The sequence below is a fragment of the Xyrauchen texanus genome, chromosome 16, assembly GCF_025860055.1.
Source record: "Xyrauchen texanus isolate HMW12.3.18 chromosome 16, RBS_HiC_50CHRs, whole genome shotgun sequence".
In the NCBI taxonomy this organism is placed as follows: domain Eukaryota; kingdom Metazoa; phylum Chordata; class Actinopteri; order Cypriniformes; family Catostomidae; genus Xyrauchen; species Xyrauchen texanus.
In genome coordinates, this window is record NC_068291.1 from 1,569,274 (window position 1) to 1,592,047 (window position 22,774).

General features: G+C 40.1%; 1 protein-coding gene across 1 annotated transcript in view; it reads left to right on the plus strand.

The window, feature by feature from the left end:
- The first annotated feature begins 797 nt into the window (after window positions 1-797).
- Window positions 798-22,774, plus strand: part of rps6kl1 (ribosomal protein S6 kinase-like 1) — a 26,426-nt gene continuing 4,449 nt past the window's right edge. Inside the window, 4 exon segments of the mRNA XM_052144964.1 lie at window positions 798-1,031; window positions 2,161-2,293; window positions 12,932-13,198; window positions 14,266-14,348. Of these exon segments, the coding sequence (XP_052000924.1) occupies window positions 891-1,031; window positions 2,161-2,293; window positions 12,932-13,198; window positions 14,266-14,348 (624 nt within the window). The 5' untranslated portion in view covers window positions 798-890.

A 22,774-nucleotide genomic window follows, 5' to 3' on the forward strand; every position in this document is an offset into this window, starting at 1 on the left:
ATTTTGGGTATGCCGCTGAAACAGAAAATCTTTAAAAACTCCATCAGATCTTAAAGGGTTAAAGGTGATATAAGCGGTTTAAGCTTTTCTGGAACTTCAACGAGACTGAGCTGTGGAATTAAACATGCCCCCTCTTATCAAAACTCCGCCCTCCAAAAATAGTGTTGAGACAGACATTGAACAGTAGCGCAGCAGTGCATCTTCTCACGGTTGTCAGGCATAACAACTGTTTTCTGTTTCGTCAGGCTTGTTCACTCAAATGCTTGTGGTAGTCCTTATTTAGAAACTTTTTTGGCAACATACTTTTTTTTTTAAAACAATTTATGTTCTAGAACCAAATGTCCAAATAATGTTTACCACAGACCTCATTTTACTCATTAATTGAAAACATCCAGAGGGAAGCTATGGCGAATTATCCTACAAATTGACGTCATGGATGAACAGCTCTATTAAACAGATTATCCTACACTAAATTCTAGTTGGATGCATTTGAAGCCATAGTAAAATAGCTAATAAACACACACCTGCCTGTGCCCTGTGAAAACAGACTTGTATAGAAATGTGACAAGTTGCAGTTTTGCTCAGCAATTGTAACCAACTAATCTCTGCTTCTTATTGTGCATTCATTTTTTAATCCTTCCTCATCTTGTCTTGTTTAGGACACGTCCCACTCTGTCATTTTCACATGACCATTGCATGTACCATCATAGCACCCAGTCCCTGATGGATAAATATCTTTAAAAATGATAATGTTTTCTCTGTAAATTGTACATTTTTATTCTGTTCTGCTGGTCTTGCACTACACGTGTGTGCAAAAATGAGCAGAAATGAGCTGCTTCACTAGTAATTTCACACTGTAGACATTTGCTGCTGCTGATTGATAGCCAAACATGACAAAGAAAGACAATCTTGTTGACGCAGCTCAACAGATTCGAATGGCGCTGGACAGGGAAATCAAAGAGGATTATGAAGCTGCGTTCAGCTATTATAAGAACGGAGTGGATCTGCCGCTAAACGGAGTTCAAGGTATAGTGTCATTACCATTTATTTTCATTGAGTAAATACGTCTTCCAGGTATGTGGCTGCCATAAAGATGTCTAATAATATGGAGGTTTTTAAGGTGAACATTAAATCAAAGTAAAACTGGAGCACTTTGCATTCACTATCAAAATCCTCGCTTCATTTTTCACGGGAGATATGGCTACAAACCTGCACATCTGGCACGCACATCAGAGCGCTTCAGAGACAGATCATCTTTACGCACCATTCAGGAGCTGCTCTGAGTGCGGTCTGTGGTGCAAGTCAATCGGTGCAAGTTTATTTGGAGAGCTCACATAATGCGTAATGCGACATACAAACGCGCCTGTTCATAACTTTTCTATATTCCCTTAAATTCCCCAATGATCGCGGTTATTTCAAATAATCGCGACAGGCATAGTTAGTCGCACACATGTTTGGGTCATGACCCACCATTTTAGAAGCAGTGCCCTGTCTAGCATATCCTGTGATCACAGTAATGCTTGAGTGCTATTGGAATCAGGCCAGCTGACTGTATCGTGCCTCTGGGATACACTCAGCTCTTCTTTTATTACTAAGTGTCTTTTTGGATTGATCCTTTAAAAGCTCTTGTCAGTTTCTGAGTTTCAAACTCGTTTCAGGTTACTGAAACCAGACTTACTAGAATCAGTCAAAATCAGCTGAGGCCTTGATATACTAGATATTACAGTGACATAATGGACAAAACAATAAAAACAACTAAATATACATACATATCAAGGACACAACAATGAAGAGTGGGGGCACACATTGCCTTCAGAACAGCCATCTTTGCAATACCATCATAGAAGTCCTGTGTGTACAGAGATATTGCACTGTTTATAAGAAGAAAAGCTTCTGTTTTGGGGGGTGAAGCTCATGAAAGAAGTACTCGTACTATTAAGGATCTCAGGTATCCTAATTCCTGACTGTATCTCCTGTTTTCATCTTTATTCTGTGTTGCTGGTCTGAAAAAGATTTGGATTATTGAAATGAAGACAGCAGCTTCCTCATCTAGACTTTTAGTCTGTTATCTGTCCAGTTTTTCAGAATGCTCATTGGTTAAAAAACTAAATGTTAAATTGTTATTGAAGTATAAAGTGTAATATTGTGCTTCCTGTACAGAGTTTACCCAAGTCCATCTGGGAGAGTCGTGAGAGGTCAACCATCATTGCTCAGGGTGTTCCATTCATGGTGAAGTTGTTGAAGTACTACGTTAGTGAAGACTCTGTAATCCTACATTTAGAGCATGTTCAGGGTGAGTCAAATCAATTGAAATTCAATGTATTTTATTTGTCCAGTATTTTCAAAAGGAACATTGATTCAAACCAACTTTACAGAAAAAGTACTGTCAATATTTTCAGTGAGCAACTTAAAGTTGGCATAAACAGCTCTCTGATGTTTAATTGGATTTAGTTAGCTTTCAAATGACAAACTGCTATCAAACACGGCACACAAGTCCTTAAATTTAGTTCATAGCATGATAGTAGAACCATATAGACATAATGTATACTGTATTTAAGCAGCTTACATCTAAAAGGTTTTGGTCATTTGACCAATACTCAACAAACTAATTGCTTTATTCACAATTTAGCAGCTGGCTATCCAGTCCACAGTAGGCTATGCTAGCTCCCAATTTTGCCTGGTCAGGAAGAAATATGAAGCTGTGTAACATTAGCATCAGCATTAAAGCTAAAGCTAATACTGTTTTAAATGTACAAGGAGAACTTCAGAGGACCTGGGACAGAGCCTTGTGGCACACCATTCTTTACCTGTTGTAGGATATTTGGTATGCGACATTTAGAAGGGAACTTTAAATTGCCCTCATTCTCACACCATCCTCACGTAAGGATATTTGGTATGCTAAATTTAGAAGAGAATTTAGGGTCTTGAAATATGTGAGCTATGAATTAAATGAAACTGTCCTTATACTACATTATTAGGTAATGAAATGTATAATGGAATTAGACACGTTCGATAACCATTACAAATTAGACAAATGAAAAAGAACTAGATTATTCTCCACCCTTACAATCGTAATACGACGTCTTGTTGTTTCCGCACACAATTTCTACTGTAAGGAATTAGCTTTAATAAGTTAATTATGATTAATTAACTTATTGGAGTGATATTATTCTCATGATGAAAATTATTTATCCAAATATACCACAGTCAAGTTGTCTTTGAACACAGACAAACTTTATTGCTATTCTAAACATAAATCTAATCTAACACATATATACATGAGACAGGTTGGTGAAAAGAGTGACAGAATGTGAATTAAATGATCAATACAGTGAAAATTTACTTTATGGAGTCTATCAACAATACCTTAATAACCATTTATCCTTCTTTGAGTCTACACCGATTTGCAATCAGATTACCCAAATTATTTAATCAATACACCAGCACTTGAGTACAATATTGCAGATGTACCAATATGGTCCTTTGTTTCAGATTCTTAGAAATCTCCCGCTCAAAAATTGTGCATAATTAATCTTGAGAATGCTTCAAGAGACATGATGTTCATTGTCATCAGCTTTCTCTGCATACACCAACGAACGCTTACATACTAAACATTACATTTTTTTCATGGATATTATACGTGTAGGTAACAAAACATGATAATCCCTGATTACAGATCATACTGGTTAATTCCTTGGTTATACAACATGGATAAAACATTACACACATTTTAAAGAGGTACATCAGGCTATAATCATTAATTTGTCAGTTATACAAGTTACCACAGTTCAAAGCAATTGTCAGAAGTACCTAGCAAGACTAGGTATTGTATGAACTGTGGATTTAAATGCATTCTGTACATTTTAGAAGGTTAAATCAGTAAAGTACTGTGACTTTGTATAAAATGTTCTTGGATTAAGATGAAATGTTTTAGTATTCGAGTCGTGCAAATCTGATGGTCTTTTGGAAACCTTTCAAAGAGAAGTCTGCTTTAACTCTGTGTGGAAGTTCAGGAGGTCGTGCAGAGGGGCCTTTCTGAGCAGTGATGATGCCTGGGCTGTCTAATTTATGACGTTATGGAATTCCAGGATTCAATCCAAGATTCAAATCATATCGTTTAAATTGTTCTGCATGTATTATTGAATTATTGAATTAAATGCAAAGATTTACATAAAAATGTATTTATGAATACTTTTTACAGAAATTCATGAATAAAGTAAAATCAAAATAATTACATTAATTTTGATCACAAAACAAAAACAATGCCCCTCGTTGGAATGTTTTCATTCATTCATTTCATTTATTATACAGGAAAATTCAACAGCAACAGTGTAGTTACAGTAAAACGGGCCTGTCTCAGTTTAAAAACTGGTTTACAGCAGGTTCCTGTTCTGCAGCAACATAAAACAATAAACAGAATTTCAGCACATTTATACAAGACATAGTTATTGACTAGATAGATATAAACAAAACATAAAATACGGAAAAACAAGACTAAAAACAGTACATGAGCAATCAATGTGTACAAGTTTGACTAGTAAGAAGAAACTGTTTATATGACTTTTTGAAATATGTGAAGGACGATAATGTTCGAATATGATAAGGAATGTCATTCCAAATTTTAGTGTAAGTATAGAAAAACGATTTCTGACCATAGTTATTTTTGTACTGTGGAACTGGAATGAGTGCCTGCGAGACTGACCGAGTATGGCGTAGTGGTCTCGAAGTTTGTGTCGGGAGAAGACCTGTAAGTGCAGGTGAAGAGCTATTTTGAATACGAAAATAAAAAGCAAGAGCATGGCTGTTTACAAAGTTCTGGTAAGTCAAAGCATTTGTGCGTGTGAGCGCACTGCAATGACGAGACCATTTTGGGAGATTACTGTGGATCTTAAGTGCTCTGTAATACAGTCGTGCTATAGGTTCCATAATGTCCTTAGTGGTAAGAAACCAGATTGGAAGACAGTAGGACAATGTTGAGAACACAATAGCATGTAAATACGTTTCAGAAACTGAGAAAGAAAGATGTGGTCTAATCTTGTTATATACATAGAGTTTCTGATTCAGCTTTTTTGTTAATTTCGAGATGTGTTCCCGGTATGTAAGATGTAAATCAAGTAGTACACCCAGGTAATTGTAGGTCTTAGTGACAACAAGATCTTGGTTTGCAAAAGTAATAGAATCAGTAAAAGAAAATAAATTTCTGGATGAATGAAAATACATGCATTCCGTTTTCTTTACATTGATGGTCAGATGGTTCTTTTTCAGCCAGTCATGTATCAGGTGAAGATCAGTTTGTAGTTTGGAATTTATGACATTAGGATTTGAATCAGAGAGAAAATCACAGTGTCATCAGCGTACAGTAAACATTTTGAGTGTTTACACACTCGAGGGAAATCATTAATGTATAAAAGAAAAAGTAAGGGTCCAAGAATGCTGCCTTGCGGAACACCCATGTCACAAACTAAGGGTTGCGATATGACATGATTAATTTTTACCGTCTGATACCTGTTTGTCAAATAAGAAGAAAGCATTTCTATCACGGAAGGAGACAGTTTAAATGAATGAAGTTTATTTAGTAAGATGTGGTGGTTCACTGTATCGAAAGCTTTACGGAAATCAATAAAAATAGCTCCAGTGATGTGACCTATGTTAAGAGAGTTACGTATTTGCTCAGTGAAGAGTAGTAGTGCCGACATTGTTGATCTCTTAGCACGAAAACCGTGTTAATAATCACTGAGCCAGTTATTTGTTTCGAGATAAGAGCTTAGTTGATTATGCAGGACTTTTTCCAGTAATTTAGACATTGCTGGGAGTATTGAGATAGGTCTGTAATTTGAAAGTAGAGTGCAATCATCAGATTTAAAAATCGGAGTAATCTGTGCTGTTTTCCAGTCAGTAGGAAAAATAGAAAACCTGATACAGAGATTAGTTAAATGCAGAAAGAGAGGTATGAGGCTATCAGCATGGGTCTTTAAAAGTAAGGTACTTAAACCATAAGCATCATGAGCATGAGAATTTTTTAACAGATGTAATGTTTGTATCACCTCATTCTGTGAAATCTCAGTAAATGAGAACTGATCAGATGTTGGGGGGAGATCAGGTGAGGAAAAGGAGGGAGTAGCAAAATGCTTAGCCAAGTCTTTAACAGATGAAAGAAAAAAATCATTAAAAGCACTTGCAATTTTTTCTGAATCAGAGATAAGAGTACCCCGTATGGAAATTTGAATATTAACATTATTTTTCTTCTCATTTTTATTATCACCGGTGATGACCTTAAGGGTCTGCCATAGTGTCTTTGGGTTGTTAGCGGATTGGATAATTTGCTGTTGAAAATATATTGCCTTAGCCTTACGCAGTTCCATATTACATTTATTTCTAATTTGTTTAAAATTATTTTTACTCTCAAATGTTCGATTTAACCTGTACAAATTAAAAAGAGAGGCTTTCAATTTTAGAAGTTGTAGTATTTCAGAGTTTATCCACGGTAATTTTATATTTCTTGGTCGAATTTTGTTGACAGTGATATATTTATTCTGTATTTTATGTAGTTTAGTATGAAATTGCATTAAAATTTGTTCTGGATCTTCTACTGACAGCTCATCACTCCAATCAATAGCACCAAAATCAGCATTGAACTGTGGCAATTTTGAAATTGGTATTTTTGGTACAGAGTGGGGAGCGTGTGTTTTTTTGGATTTTAAAATTGTTCTAACTGCATAGATGAGCGAATGATCTGAGATAGCTACATCCATGACACCAGACATTGTGTATTTTGAAGGCTGATTTGTGAAGAAAAGATCCAGAATAGAACTGCGCGTTTTGCTGATTCTTGTTGGATCCTTAATTAACTGATACAAACCAAGTTTCATTGCAGTAGCTTTTAATGATTTTGACGAGCTTTCATTCCAGTCTAGATTGATATCACCCAAAATTACGAGCTCCTTCGATGTAACAGATTTAATTATGTCAGCAAGCTGAGATAGATAAAAACTTTCACTGACATTAGGAGGCTTGTAAGTGACGATTATAGTAATTGCATGTTGCGGTGTAAAATGTACGATCAGTTTCAATGTTTCAGTTTCAGTTTCAACTTTTGATATTGAGTGTGCATATTTCTGACTAACATAGAAAGCCACTCCACGCCGGCCTTACTAATGCGGTCTTTACGATACAACTCATAATTCTCGATTGAAAGAAAAGAATCAGGAATATTGGGAGTTAACCATGATTCAGAAATTGCCATTACATGTGCTTTTGACTGCGTAAGCAAGATTTTAAATTAGCCTAGTTTGGGAACGAGGCTTCGGTGTTTAGATGGCAAATTTTAAAGCCTCTAGTACTGCCGAGTTGTATTAAATTTGTTGGACTTTTTCTTGGATGAGGTATTCTTCTTTGTAATTTAACTGTTTTGACTGAAAGACTAGAAGAGGAAATTTCAGAAGGTAAAATGGAAAAAGATGAGGGAGTAAAGGTAATCGGAGCTGAAGGACTGGAGTATGGAAAACAATCGTGAGTTATAGGTAAAAACATATTCTGTGGTTGCGGTACAGAAGTAAAAAATCTGCTATAGTTTGCATATGCATATAGTGCCCACAGATGCAATATACCTAAAGTTGTCAAGAAAATATTTGAGTCAGGCCCGGGATTGAGCTCAACATTTCCGATGAACAGAAGAATAGTTATTAAAAGTCTTGATGTACTTAAAATATATTTACACTTACTTTAGTTTTCATCAGAGACATTTGGTTTAAAATCAGTTACCCACCGGTGAAAGATAATAGTTCGGCTGAAGAAGAACAACGGCTGATGAAAAACTGGTTGACCAGAGTTTTTGATCACAGACATCAGGACAGGATAATGTAGACTGACAACCGAGGGACTGGTTCGTGGTGTAGAAAACTCTGTTAGTACAGGAAACTCCGCTGACGATCGGATACGTGGTCGGGCACACCCGTACAGAGCAGCCGCCCTGGGGGGGCAAAGACTGACCATCCCGGGTGCCCCGCCACACCCCGAGGCAGGTCTCAACACAGTGCAGTCCATCCTGACTCCAGCGTAGCGGGACCTCCAGGCATGGCTTCCCGCTGGGCAGCAGCCCGGCTCCCGGAGAACCCCGTCCAGTACAACCGGCAGCGCCATGAGCCATCCATCCAGCCGGCCCAGTCCACCCGGCTCCTCCCCTCCCAGGCAGCCAGGCAGGTAGCATGGGAGACGACCGCAAGCAGTAACAGGAGTTCCAACAGTATGCAGGTCCATCATGAGGAGAAAAATCACACCAACAGGACTCAAGTTGGAGGACAAGAACTTAGACTTAGTACAGCAAAGGTAATAGCATAACACAACACCTCTAATCTAACCAGTTAGCAAACTTTCATTGAAACCCCTAAATACGCTACAAATGTGAAGGGTGTAATCTGTTACCATGGGCGCCCAAACAAAAATGCGCTGCTCATGCCCCGCTCACACCCCAGTCTCGGAGGGCTTGTAAAACTGAAACCGATCATCTTCCTGACTTGACTTTTTTGACATTTCATACCGATCCAAACACTAACATCTATACGCAAGCCCTCCGAGACTGGGGTGTGAGCGGGGCGTGAGCAGCGCATTTTTGTTTGGGCGCCCATGGTAACAGATTACACCCTTCACATTTGTAGCGTATTTAGGGGTTTCAATGAAAGTTTGCTAACTGGTTAGATTAGAGGTGTTGTGTTATGCTATTACCTTTGCTGTACTATGTTTACAATATGGCATATGGCAAAATGGCATATGCACAGTAAATTGCCCCAGAAGGGTCTCTTTAGGATGTCCCGTGAACTTTCGTCACCATAGCAACCAAAACCAGTGATTTGTGATCTGGGTCAACACTAATGAAAATGGTTTCATCGATGCATATGAACGTTATGGAACATCAGCGTGTTCCACAATGCACAAATAAACAGTAATCAGTTAAAGTGCCCAGATTTTGGTATGATAAATGTTCAGTGCACAGGTTAAAGTGTCGTGTACATTACCATTATTTGTAATCGGAAAAGTATGTGTGAGCTAGGAATGAATTTAAACGGTCCTATTTTGTAAGGAAATTTATAATGGAATCAGTCGTGTTTGACAACCTTTATAATTTAGATAAATGACAAATAACTAGATTATTTGTCTGAATAAATTCTCCGCCATTAAAATCATAATACAATGTCTCTTTGTATCAGCTCACAATTTCTACTGTAGGGAATTATCTTTAATAAGAGAATTAGGATTAATTCTCTTATTGGAGTACGATTATTCTCATGGCTTATTGACAATAATATTACTCATATAGGTATAGCTTTGAAGGGAAATCTTTTAGAAACAGGGATGAGATTATTTATCAAAATATACCACAGCCAAAATACCTCTAAAAGGGAAACATGAATAATTAATCATAACTCGTTATAATCAATTATGAACATTTGGATTGGTTAATAGAATTAACTTGCTGAATTAATATTTCAATCAATTTATCTGTTCATCCAGCGAACAGTCAGTATTGATCATCTATATATTCTCAAAAAGGATATTTTTCGTGGCTACACAAAAAGAACTCTTTCTTAGCATGTAGCTGTGATTGAATCATTAAATTTACACTGATTTACAAGCAGACCAGAATCAACTCGAAAGTTTATTTAACTAAAATACGAACACATAAACATACACACAAGGAAAATAAAATGAAACCGGAACAAAATAGGGGAAATGCAATTATGAAAGGAGTAATTTTGACCATCTGAGAGAACCATCAAGCTCTTAATTTAAAAGCACATTTTGTTACAAAGGGGTTTACCTCTTATACTAAACATAGGTTCAGTTAGCTACTGGTACAATACTTGCAATTGCCTTGGCTGTTGAGAGAGCCCGGATGCAGGAGAACGTCTTGATGGTTCCTCCAGTCGATGGTGTTCAAGTTGCAATCAATTTCTTCCATGTCGAATGAAGAAATTAGGATGAACTGGGGTGTTCATTGACTATTGTTGAGGTAGTTGCACATGGCTTGAGGTGTTGAGGCCTGCCGACCTCGGAACGGAAGGTCCCGGTCCCACACGAACAGCAGCAGAGGGTCAGGGGAAAGAGCCATGGGAAAGAGAGCAAGTAAGAGGCGGGACTTGTCTTTTAACTTCTGCTGGAGGTCCCTCCTCTTGAGTCTGGTATGACCAATGAGAGGTGCAATTTCCAAGTGGGAAATGTTCCTTTGTTTGGAAGCTGACTCATTTGCATGATTGGGGTAAGTATCAGCCCCTTTATGCTTTGATTAATATAGCAAGCATACAATGCATTCTGTCAGAATTATATGTATACCATTGTAAAGGATGTCACACAAGGATTAATTTGGTAGGAAACATGATACAAAATAATTTTACATTAGCTGGTAGTCCTGTCATAAGTCATGCATAAAACAGTATACAGTACAAAAACACTTCACAAGATAGTAATGATCCTATACACAATGTCCTGGGGATATACACTCACCTAAAGGATTATTAGGAACACCTGTTCAATTTCTTATTAATGCAATTATCTAATCAACCAATCACATAGCAGTTGCTTCAATGCATTTAGGGGTGTGGTCCTGGTCAAGACAATCTCCTGAACTCCAAACTGAATGTCAGAATGGGAAAGAAAGGTGATTTAAGCAATTTTGAGCGTGGCATGGTTGTTGGTGCCAGACGGGCCGGTCTGAGTATTTCACAATCTGCTCAGTTACTGGGATTTTCATGCACAACCATTTCTAGGGTTTACAAAGAATGGTGTGAAAAGGGAAAAACATCCAGTATGCGGCAGTCCTGAGGGCGAAAATGCCTTGTTGATGCTAGAGGTCAGAGGAGAATGGGCCGACTGATTCAAGCTGATAGTGCATGGGCTACAACAGCAGAAGACCCCACCGGGTACCACTCATCTCCACTACAAATAGGAACAAGAGGCTACAATTTGCAAGAGCTCACCAAAATTGGACAGTTGAAGACTGGAAAAATGTTGCCTGGTCTGATGAGTCTCGATTTCTGTTGAGACATTCAGATGGTAGAGTCAGAATTTGGCATAAACAGAATGAGAACATGGATCCATCATGCCTTGTTACCACTGTGCAGGCTGGTGGTGGTGGTGTAATGGTGTGGGGGATGTTTTCTTGGCACACTTTAGGCCCCTTAGTGCCAATTGGGCATCGTTTAAATGCCACGGCCTACCTGAGCATTGTTTCTGACCATGTCCATCCCTTTATGGCCACCATGTACCCATCCTCTGATGGCTACTTCCAGCAGGATAATGCACCATGTCACAAAGCTCGAATCATTTCAAATTGGTTTCTTGACAATGAGTTCACTGTACTAAAATGGCCCCCACAGTCACCAGATCTCAACTCAATAGAGCATCTTTGGGATGTGGTGGAACGGGAGCTTAGTGCCCTGGATGTGCATCCCACAAATCTCCATCAACTGCAAGATGCTATCCTATCAATATGGGCCAACATTTCTAAAGAATGCTTTCAGCACCTTGTTGAATCAATGCCATGTAGAATTAAGGCAGTTCTGAAGGCGAAAGGGGGTCAAACAAAGTATTAGTATGGTGTTCCTAATAATCCTTTAGTTGAGTGTATATGTGCAATTATAGACAGTTTGTCTATAATTTAGTGAAGAAAATTCTATGTTTTGGGCTTTATTTCCATTTCCTATGGGGAAAGGAGTGAATCAATCTTTCTGCATTCTTTTCTCTAGCATGCAGCTAACCTCCCCCACTTGGAATGTCACTGGGGGTCCACTATTAGCAGGTACAATGCCAGCAAAGACAGTATAAAGGCTTGATAATGATCAGTGGGGGAGCAGACATAATGGAGTCTGCTTGGGCCTACTTGGACCTTTGCTTGTTACAGTCTTGAGACATCTGTTGGCTTATTCATTAAATAATGAATAATTGTGTGTCTGATTGGTCCAGATGCTACACATTGCAAGTGTGAGTCTCGAGGTGACGCTTCCCAGAAGTGTCCCAACTGTGGCAGTGAGTGGATAGTTTGGCACTGAGCCTATTTTTTGCCGAGCGGCTCATGCTGAACTCAGCAACTCTGGGTGTAGTAGAAAACTAAAATAAACTGGAGATTATAGAAAAGAAGAAAAGCACATAATCAAAATTTAAACCGAACCTACTATACACTACTATTTATAGGTCTGCTTACAAACAAACACAAAATAAGTAAATAAAGGAAAGACTAAATAAATAAATAAATAAACTGCAGGACTTTTGCCTGTGTTGTGTATATACAGGGACAGTTTAGAAGAGATGGACCACTGGTGTTAAAATGAATGGAAGAAATTGGAACATCCGCCTTACTGGTAAAAGAGCCAATCACTTTTTAGATAAAGACATCGCCTGTCAATCAACTCAAGAAAGTGCATGCGCATTAGCTGATCCACCCTGATCCTAACTATGATCTTTGATCGTAATCTTGACCAACCATTTGGGAAATTTCAGTCTTTCCACATTCAAGTAGATAGGATCTGCATTATGCCGCTTGTTTACAAAGATAAAAAGCTGCCCAGCCTGGCCTAGAACGTTCCAAAGATGTCCGACAACACCCAACCGACACTCTGCAGCACTGTTGACATTCTTCGACAGAGGATTGCGGATTGTTTCTAACACATCCCATTTACCTCCACAAAGCCAAGTGCATGATGGCTTTCTCCGTGAACAGTTTGCCATTAACTCTAAACCCAGTGGAAATAGACAGCTTTCAAAGTTTGTGGCTGAATTAAGCGTAGTCAATTCTCATCACTGTCCATTTGAATGTAGACCTCAAAAGCAAGGATTTGTCTCTTTGTCTCTTATGATAGCGTGAAAAAGGGCATGGACAATTGGGAGTTCCTCAACCATTTGCATAAACAGCCACAAGGGGGCACAATCTTATACCCATCAGCTCCTACCATGAACAGTTCCATTTTGATTGAGACTAAACTAGAAAGCCCTCAGACGGAACAGCTACTTAAGGCGGACGGCTCAGGCCATCAACCCCAAATAAAGGCCAGGAGCTTCAATGCCAAATCTAAGCGGGAAGGATGGATACTTCCTGAGGAGGAGGTATGACTTTGGGGGGCTCAGATCCTGCTGGCCCAGGACAGTCTTCATGAGCAGGGCATTGTATGCCAGGACCTCAACCCTAGAAACATTCTGCTACGTAGCAGTGGTATGTCTCTTTTGCCATGAACGCCTTATATTGACATTGCATTTACAGAATTAATGTCGCAATCAGAATTAATATTTAACTTATCTTTGCTGAAATGTTACTTGCACAATCATCTGGCATATTAAAGGAATATTTTATCTAAAGATGAAAATGGTATCATTGTTTACTCACCTTCATGTCATTCCAACCCCACCCAGTAATATTTTCGTTCTTCTGTTAAACACAAAAGAAGTTAGGCCTGAATTTATGTCGTCCACTCTAAAATGCCTCTTTTTCTCTACGTTTCTCTACGTCCGTCTTTTCATTGTAGTGTGGACAGGGAGATATCTGTAAACGATGATGTATTTGTTGTCATGTGTCGCAGTCATGTGATCCATTCAACCTAAAACAATCAAGATGATGGCCCATGTTGTAGCGGCGTTTTTGTGCCTCCTTTATGACTTTGAAGGCATTGTTAAAGATAAATGTTACTTTATACAGCCTTAACATAGCATTCCTTCAAAGGCGACAGGAAGTTTACTCTGCATTGCCGTATGGCGACGGAACACGAGGATAACTGCGTTTCGAACCGTACATGAAACGGCTAATTTTCGTATGTGCAGTAAGGGGATTTAAGAGTTTTCATTAATTTCAGTGTGGACAAGCAACTTTTGGAAAGTGCTTTTAACCAGCAGTGTGGACAGAGAGAGTGTCGAGAACGAAAACAGCTTTTTCTAATTTATATGGATTTATGTGGACGTAGCCTTAGACACCATGCGGCAGATTTGATGCTTTAAATGCCAAATACAGAGTGGGAAATTATCGCTTTAATTAACTATTTAATTAAAGTTTTAATTAACTTTACGTTATTATTTCATTTCACAGAAATTATGTTGCTCCATCAATATTAAATACAAATCGAAATAAATAACCTTAAGGGGGGCCTTTAGCCCCATTGTACCCTAACATCTGCTCAAACAGTACACTTCAATTTTAATACACATCCTCTGTATTTATATTAGTCATACTATGTTCTCCTGAGATGTAATAAAGGGTTTTATAAATTAGTTTTTACTCATTTGGAACAGAAATTGGAGGTGTGTCAAAAGTCACAGAGGCGTGTGATTGGTGGAGTCTTGGAGCTTTATTTTATGAGCTGCTTACTGTCATGGTAAACAAAGTTACTCTGTTTCTGCTTGTTTAAAATTAATCAAATCAAAAGTAATCCCACAGTTAAAGAAAACACAAACAAACTGAACAAGGCACAGTATCTTATTGCCATTGTGTTGGCAATGACATTAAAATTGGTCTTTGTTTTATCATATATATAAGCTATTATTATATATTCTATAAATGTATTATTTATAATGCTATTGAAGTTTTAGAGCAGTTTATCTTTAACCATCAGAGACCCAAGCATTGATATTCATAATATATACAGTATATATATATATATATATATATATATATATATATATATATATATATATATATATATATATATATATATATATATATATATATATACTGTATGCAATTTATTTTCTTGTTAAAAGTGTTTTTGGAAGCCTCAAACTGTATTTCTTTTGGGGTGAACTTCGAAAAAAAAAAGAAAAGAAAATTCTCCTTTGACAGGAAGCGGCAGTTTTGAATTCACAACACAATTTAGTACACAAAAAACATTAAGTAATTGAATACAAACAGTAAGGGTAAATTCATGAACAGTTAATAAATGTAACTATTTAAAACTAATGAGGACACTTGATACTGGTAATGCACTGTAATAAAAATACACATCTCTATGTAATTTAGTGAATAATGTTTACCACAGATATCATAAGAGAAAGATTTTTAATGATAGAAAGTCTAAAAAAACTGCTGATTTGGAGTAGATTATTGTCACGATCCCGTGTTGTCTGCCCCGTGTTTTCTGTTTCACTCATCACTGATCACACTCCATGTCACGTTTTCCTTGTTGTCTGCCCCGTGTTTCACTGTCCTTGTCTAAAAAACTACTATTCCCACAATTCCCGGCCTCCCTCACTGCCTGCACTCATCGTTGTTCTCACCTGTGTCTCGTTCAGTCTTCATTGTGTCTGTGTGTTTATTTTTTTCCCAACTTTTTTTATTGAGTAAATTTTTCATTTTCTTTTAACACCAGGTGACAAATGTATATATTTAACAATAAACATTACAAAGTGGGACCTAAATGACACCTGTACCCGAGTGTCTGGGGAAATGCCAAAAATGGCTGACAAAGGGCTGGGAGGAATATTGTGTCCGTAGGCTCTACTCAAGGTGTCAAAAAAGTTAATCCAAAAAGTTGTCAGCTTAGGGCAGGACCAGAACATATGCGTATGATTGGCAGGGGACTGGTTACACCTGCTACAGGTATCTCGGACAATAGGGTATATTTTAGACAATTTTGCATTTGTGTAATGAACTCTATGAAGGATCTTACACTGGATTAGACCATGACGGGCGCATATAGAAGAAGAATGAACCATAGCCTGAGCACGGCCCCACAGTTCGTCCGTAAAAGCCATGTTCAATTCACCCTCCCACGCGAACTTTTGAAAGGGCACCAGGGTCTGCAGAGGTTGATCCTAGTGACTCGTACAATACAGAAATGCATTTTCTATGATTGGGATCTATCGCCAAGAGGGAGTCAGTCAGGGTTTCGGGGGGGGCGGTTTGGAAAGTGAGGAAATGTTTTCTTAACAAAATCTCTAATCTGAAAAAAGCGGAAAAGGTGCGATTTTGGCAAGTTGTGAAGAGAAGAGAGCTCTGTGAAGGATGCAAATATGCCATCCTTGTATAGGTCCATAACACAAATGATACCATTACTATGCCAGGCCCTGAATGCCAAATCTTACCTTGAGGGGGGAAAGACATGATTTTGGAGCAGTGGTGTCAAGATGGAGGGACCCTGTAAACCTGAGCACTTCCTAATCTGACTCCAGATCTTAAGCGAGAGGGATACGATCGGGCACAAGCCTGCAGATCCTGAGGGCAAAGGGAGTTGGGAGCATAGGACCGACCGCAACGGGAGGTCCTATTAGCTGCCCAATAGTATCGTCTAAAGTTGGGGAGGGCCAGGCCCCCCTCGGACTTAGGGGACTGTAAGATCGTTTTGCGGATCCTGGCAGGTTTGCCGCCCCACAGAAATTTAGATATCACTGTATCCAGCTTGTCGAAAAAAGATTTGGAAATGAACACTGGGATGTGCTGGAACAGATAAAGGAATTTGGGGAGGATAACCATCTTAATAAAATTTGCCCAACCTACGAGGGAGTAGGACTGCCCATCGGTCGAAGTCACTTACAGTTTTTGCAACCAGAGGTAAGAAATTTTTGCGGAACAAGTCAGACACGGCCGTTGTAATATGAACCCCCAAGTAGCTAAATCCGTCGTTACTCCACTTAAATGCCGATAACGAGTGTGGGAGCTGCTTAGCCAGAGAATGTATCGCCAAGAGCTCACTTTTCTGGTAGTTGAGCTTATATCCGGAGTATGTACCTCTTCATTGACGATGTTGTAGAACAGTGCAATAATAGCATTTTTCTATATGCGGATGATTCCACCATTTATGGCCCAGTAACGACACTTAATGGTCCCAATGTGGCAGCATCCCTAAATAAAGATCTGGAGAATATTCGCAGGTGGGTAGATACTTGGAAGGTCACGTTCAAACCCTGCAAATGCAAGGCTATGGTTCTGTCGAGAAAGAGGCCTCCATCCTGCCCGGACCTGTTCTTTGGGGCAATCAGAATTGACCTCTTTGAGCAGTTGAATATTCTGGGACTATGTATCGATAAGAAGTTGCTATGGACTAATCACCTGTCAAACATCGGCAAGCGTGCTGGACAGTGTCTTGGAGCTCTGCGCAGGTTAGCCAACAAGCTTGATGTCAAAGGTAGGGCCAATGTCTACAAGGCACAAGTCAGGAGTACCTTGGAGTACTCATGCCTTGCCTGGATGAACGCACCACAGACCACCCTTGGGCAGCTTGACAACATCCAGAAAAAGGCACTGAAAATCATTGGGGAGGATGAGGACACTGCCCTAAGGAAATATGCAATCAGTCAGCTCAGCCATCGTAGAACTGTTGCAGCAACAACTGTGCTTTTCAGAATGCACACTGAGAACTGTCCTGAGGATCTCAAAGCTTTGCTACCCCCACCAGATCTCGTTTGCCGAACCACTCGAAGAGCACGACCAAGTCACGCCCTAAAACTCCCCAAGTCTAACACCAAATGCTTGGGAAGGAGCTTTCTTCATTCGGCTGTAACAACTTGGAACTGCCTCCCCTCTACTGTAGTAGGTGAAATCACCTCAAAGAATGTTCAGGCCTTCAAGAAGAGACTAAACGAACATCTCCTTAGCAAAATAAAACTGTAATTTTTTGATGCTTAATGTCACTTATCCCATATTCTTAGTCCTGAGTAGCTGCAGATCACGATAGGCTTTCGGGCCACGAACTGCTAAAGCCTGTATCTGCTAAAGCACAAATAAAAAAATAAATTAAAAAAATGTACCAAACTGTTCCAAAACATTCAAAATGACAGGGAGTGAGGTGACAGGGTTAGAGATATACAGGAGAAGGTCATCCGCGTATAGTGAAACTTTATGAGTTACGCCAAATCGTGTGATGCCCTTGAAGCCTTCCTCCGCACGGAGCCAAATGGCCAGAGGTTCTATCGCTATGGCGAATAGGAGTGGAGACAGGGGACAGCCCTGTCTAGTGCCTCTCCGAAGTGAAAAAGGGGGTGATAACGCGTCATTAGTTTGAACCGATGCCATCGGGGATGAGTATAATAATCTGACCCATAGAATAAAATTCCCACCCAGACCGAACCTATCCATCGCCTCATACAGATATCCCCACTCGACCCTGTTGAATGCCTTTTCGGCATCGAGGGACACCACGATTTCCGGGATACCATTATTTGATGAGTGAATGATGTCGAGTAGCCGTCTAGTGTTATGGAAAGACTGTCGGCCCGGCATAAACCCTGTCTGATCTAGCGAAATAATGGAGGGCATTAACCGTTGAAGACGGAGTGCCAGAACCATTGCGAGAATTTTGAGGTCTATGTTGAGAAGTGAGATTGGCCGGTAGCTGCCGCAGAGCAGGGGGTCTTTCCCTTTCTTAGGAATTAGGGAGATGGTGGCTTTAGATAGGGTATCCGGAAGGCGACGCTGATGAAAAGCCTCGTTGTACATATCTTTTAGGGCTGGTGCGAGAAGAGTGGAAAAAGTTTTATAGTACTCTACACTGAAGCCATCCTGTCCCGGGGATTTACCGCTCTGTAGGGAATTAATGGTTCTCTGAATCTCAGCGGTGGTTATAAGGGCACCTAGGTCGTTCACTGATTCTGCGTCTATTTGGGGGAAAATCATATAATTAGGTGTCTCGTCCGCAATGGGGGGGCAGCCAGAGGTATATAGGTCAGCGTAAAATTCAGCAAATATTTTATTAATGGTGACAGGATCAGTGTGCAACTCACCTGAGTTGGCTCTAATGGCAGGAATAAGCCGTGAGGTTGCCTCAGCTTTGGCCTGATGGGCCAGAAGTTTCCCCGCTTTATCCCCCAACTCAAAAAAATGCTGTCTAGATTTGAGCAAACGGAGCCTGGCTTTGTTATTAGATAAGAGATCAATGTCTGTCTGGAGTCTAAGACGCTCTCTGTAAAGGGTAGGGTCCGGGTTAACCGCATATTCGTCATCAATGTTCTTAATTTTCTGTAACAGGTCTAACATTTGTGATGCTTCGACTCGTTTTGAATTAGACACAAAGGAGATAAGCTGTCCTCGAATATAAGCCTTCGAAGCCTCCCAAAGTACACCTCTGTTTGTGTCTGGCAAGTCATTCAGCTAAAAAAAAAAGTGATCTGGGAGTGTATAAATTGCTTGTAGGGATCTTCCGCTAGTAAAGAAGAGTTAAACCTCCACTGTCTGAAGGGGCTGAAGTGAGCACACAAGTGTAAGTCAAGGGAAGTAGGTGCATGGTCCGATATTGCGATACTGTGGTAAACGCTGGATTTAATCCTGGAGAGCAGTCTATTGTCTAGAAGGAAGAAATCTATGCGTGTATAGGTGTGGTGCACATGAGAAAAGAAAGAGAATGTCTTGGTCGTGGGAGAAGTGTGCCTCCATGGGTCAGAGAGGCCCAGTCGTTTGGCGAAATCATGTAGAGTTTTGGCTGATTTGCTTAAAGAGTGCGGTTTGTTTGACAATCTGTCTAGTATGGGGTCTTGAACCAGGTTAAAATCCCCGCCTATAATTATATGATGATTATCAATGTTTGGTAGCGATGTGAATAGTTTGGATATGAATGAGCATTCATCCCAGTTAGGACCGTAGACACTAGCCAAGATGACGGGTGTATTTTGTAATTTGCCAGAGACGATAACAAAGCGACTATTGAGATCTGATACCACTTTACATGGTTCAAACATGACGTTTTTACGAATCATAATGGCGGCGCCCCTGGCCCTTTCGTTAAATCTGGAATGAAAAACATGATCCACCCAACCCCTTTTAGTCATGTTACCTCCCTGTTGCGCAGGTGCGTCTCCTGAATAAAAAACACATCACCTTTGAGCTGTTGCAAGTGGGTCATTATCTTATCACTCTTAGTGGGGCCACCCACCCCCCGCACATTCCATGAGATGAATCTAATTATATTGTTCATGCTTGACATACCTTATTGATATTCCTTGAGTAGGCGAAGCAGGGATTGGGGGTGGAGAAGGAGAGAAAGAGAAAAAAAAAAAAGAAACACAACGGATGACAACCACACACAAACCTCTGGCCTGGAAAACCCCAATAACAAACAATATTTTCAGTGTCCATTGCACAGCGGTGTGTCTCATACACTTCCGCGGGAATTCCTAGTGCCCTTAATTCCCGCAAACAGCAAAATAGTCCAGTGTCAGAACAGTACCAAAACAAACCGAAACAACCCGTCATTCGGACAGCATCTTTCTCCAGTGTCTGCCAACGCAGCCTAACAAAAATGCTAACATCAACCATAAAGTCAAACACGAACATTGACAGTGAAAGAAAATAAATAAACAGGTAAATAAAAGTGAATAAAGGAGCTCTAGATTAATATATATATGTAGTAATAAGCTGCAAAAGGATGTAGCGCGTGCATACTCATATCGCCATACACACATGGTCACGCATGCGCAAATATAAAGCTACATATCAACACAGCCGAACAAAAATGCTAACCTCAACCATAAAATCAAACACGGACATTGACAGTGAAAGAAAATAAATAAATAAACAGGTAAATAAAAGTGGATGAAGGAGCTCTAGGTTAATATATATATATATGTATATATACATATACATATACATATATACATACACACATACACACACACACACACACACACACACAACAATAAGCTGCAAAAGGATGTAGCGCGTGCATACTCATATCACCATACACACACGGACACGCGTGCGCACATATAAAGTTACATATCAATGCAGCCGAACAAAAATGCTAACATCAACCATAAAATCGAACACAAACAATGACAGTAAAATAAAATAAATAAATGGGTATATATATACATAATAATAATAGGCTGCAAAAGGAGGTCGCGTGTGTATACATCACCATACACATACGGTCGCGCGTGCGCACATATAGAGTTATATATCCATATACGGCATACACACATCCCTATAGTCGCATAAGCATAGCTGAGGTACATCGCAACACTATGCACTGGTCCATAGCAGGCAGACCCCAGCTAAATATTCAAATCAAGTGTACTCGCTGAACGCAAGATCTACCGACCGGGCTAGTGGAGCCATTAAAGTGCGAAACACAGTGCACAGATAATCAGAAGGGAAGCTAAACTTACTTAGGGGTATCCTTGGCACAGAAAGTATGTGGTAGCATTAGCTATTTATAGCTATAAGTCCAGGAGCAGTCTTACCAGCTCAGCAAACAATAAAGCAAGGGGGTTATCAAGTCCTAGCCATCCAGTAGTTAACAGTGGACCACAGCCGGGGGGCCTCAATTTACAGTAGCCCTTGGAAAGGGAGTAGAGCTGGCAGCAAACCACCAGTCATGCAGGTCTGGCTCCACCGTCACAAAGCTAAGCAAGTTACGTCATCCCTCCTCCGTGGGTCCCGAGCTGCTTTGACATTGAGAAGCGATGAAGTCCTGAGCAGCTTTCAGGGATGGGAGGTGGCGTCGCGGCCTGATGAACAACCTGGCAGGGAAAAGGAGAGTCAGTTTAAGGCCCAGGTCGTATAGTTGCTTCATCACGGTCCGGTATTCAGAGCGTTGTTCTGCCACTTCCGGCGAGTAATCCTCGAAGATGTGGATCTGAGAGCCCCTGTAGCTTAGTTTGCCCCGTAGGCATCGAGCTTCACGCACAACCGACTCCCGCTCTTGAAACTTAAGGAAGCGAATGATAAGGGGCCGGGCTTTGCCGCCAGGCCCCGGCTTTGGAGCTAGGGTGCGGTGGGCTCGGTCAAGTTCAGGGGTAGAGTTCAATATTTGATCGCCGAAAACCTCCACCATGACCTGAGAGAAAAAAGCCGTAGGATGAGCGCCTTCAATGTTCTCTGGAAGGCCCACTATCCTTATGTTGTTTCTTCTAGAACAGCCTTCCAGGTCAACGAGCTTAGTCTGTAGCTTGGTGTTCGCTTCAGATATTGCGGCCAGCTCTGCTTCCATGGCCTTCATGTCTTGACTCAAGGAATCTGCAAATGTCTCCAAAGACGAGAGACGCTGTTGGTGGTCGAGTAAGGTATTCTTGAATTTATCAACCTGCTCCTCGAGTTTGGAGAACGCGGTGTTGAATTCCGCCTGGAACTTAGTCATAAGAGAGTCCTCGTGTCTGGCTAGCATATCTGCTAGCGTGGGTAGCACGGTGTTTGGAGGGTCGTTTTCTCCTTTCTGGTCCCCTTTTTTCAATCTACTGGTCATTCTCTCAAGCAGCGATGCACTGTCAAATATACTTAAATGTTGGGGATCGTTTTTAAAACTTTTGTTGGACTGTAAGAAAAGTTTTAAACGTAGAGGTTGGGAGCAGGGCAGAAACGCGACTCACTCCATCATTTTCTACACCGGAACTCGTGTCTGTGTATTTAAACCCTGGTTCTTTGTTTAGTCACTGTCGATCGTTGTATGTTGAAGGTTAATGTTATCGTTTCATGTTCTCTGCTCCTGGATGTTCCTCATGTTTGTCAACATTTGCCCAAGATGTTAATTTGTGTTCACTCGAGGTTTCCTTAACTTTCGTGGTTGTTTTTCTCACTGGTATACTTCTGAATGTTGCTTTGGTATAATTTTTCCCATCGTGGACCTTTTCTTTCATTCCTGTGTTTGTTTATTTTTACTTGTAAATAAAACCGCGTTTGGATCCGCACTTCTCGTCTGTCTTGTCCTGCTTCCACACCAGTCATGACAATTATATATGACTTACTGATAAGGGTCATAATGCCCCACTTTTAATACCCCATATTTTGGGGTATGTAATCATTTTTCAATCAGTAACATTTATAATAAAAATAAAAATAAAATACTATAGGTCAAATGCGTGAAATTCTAAATTTGTT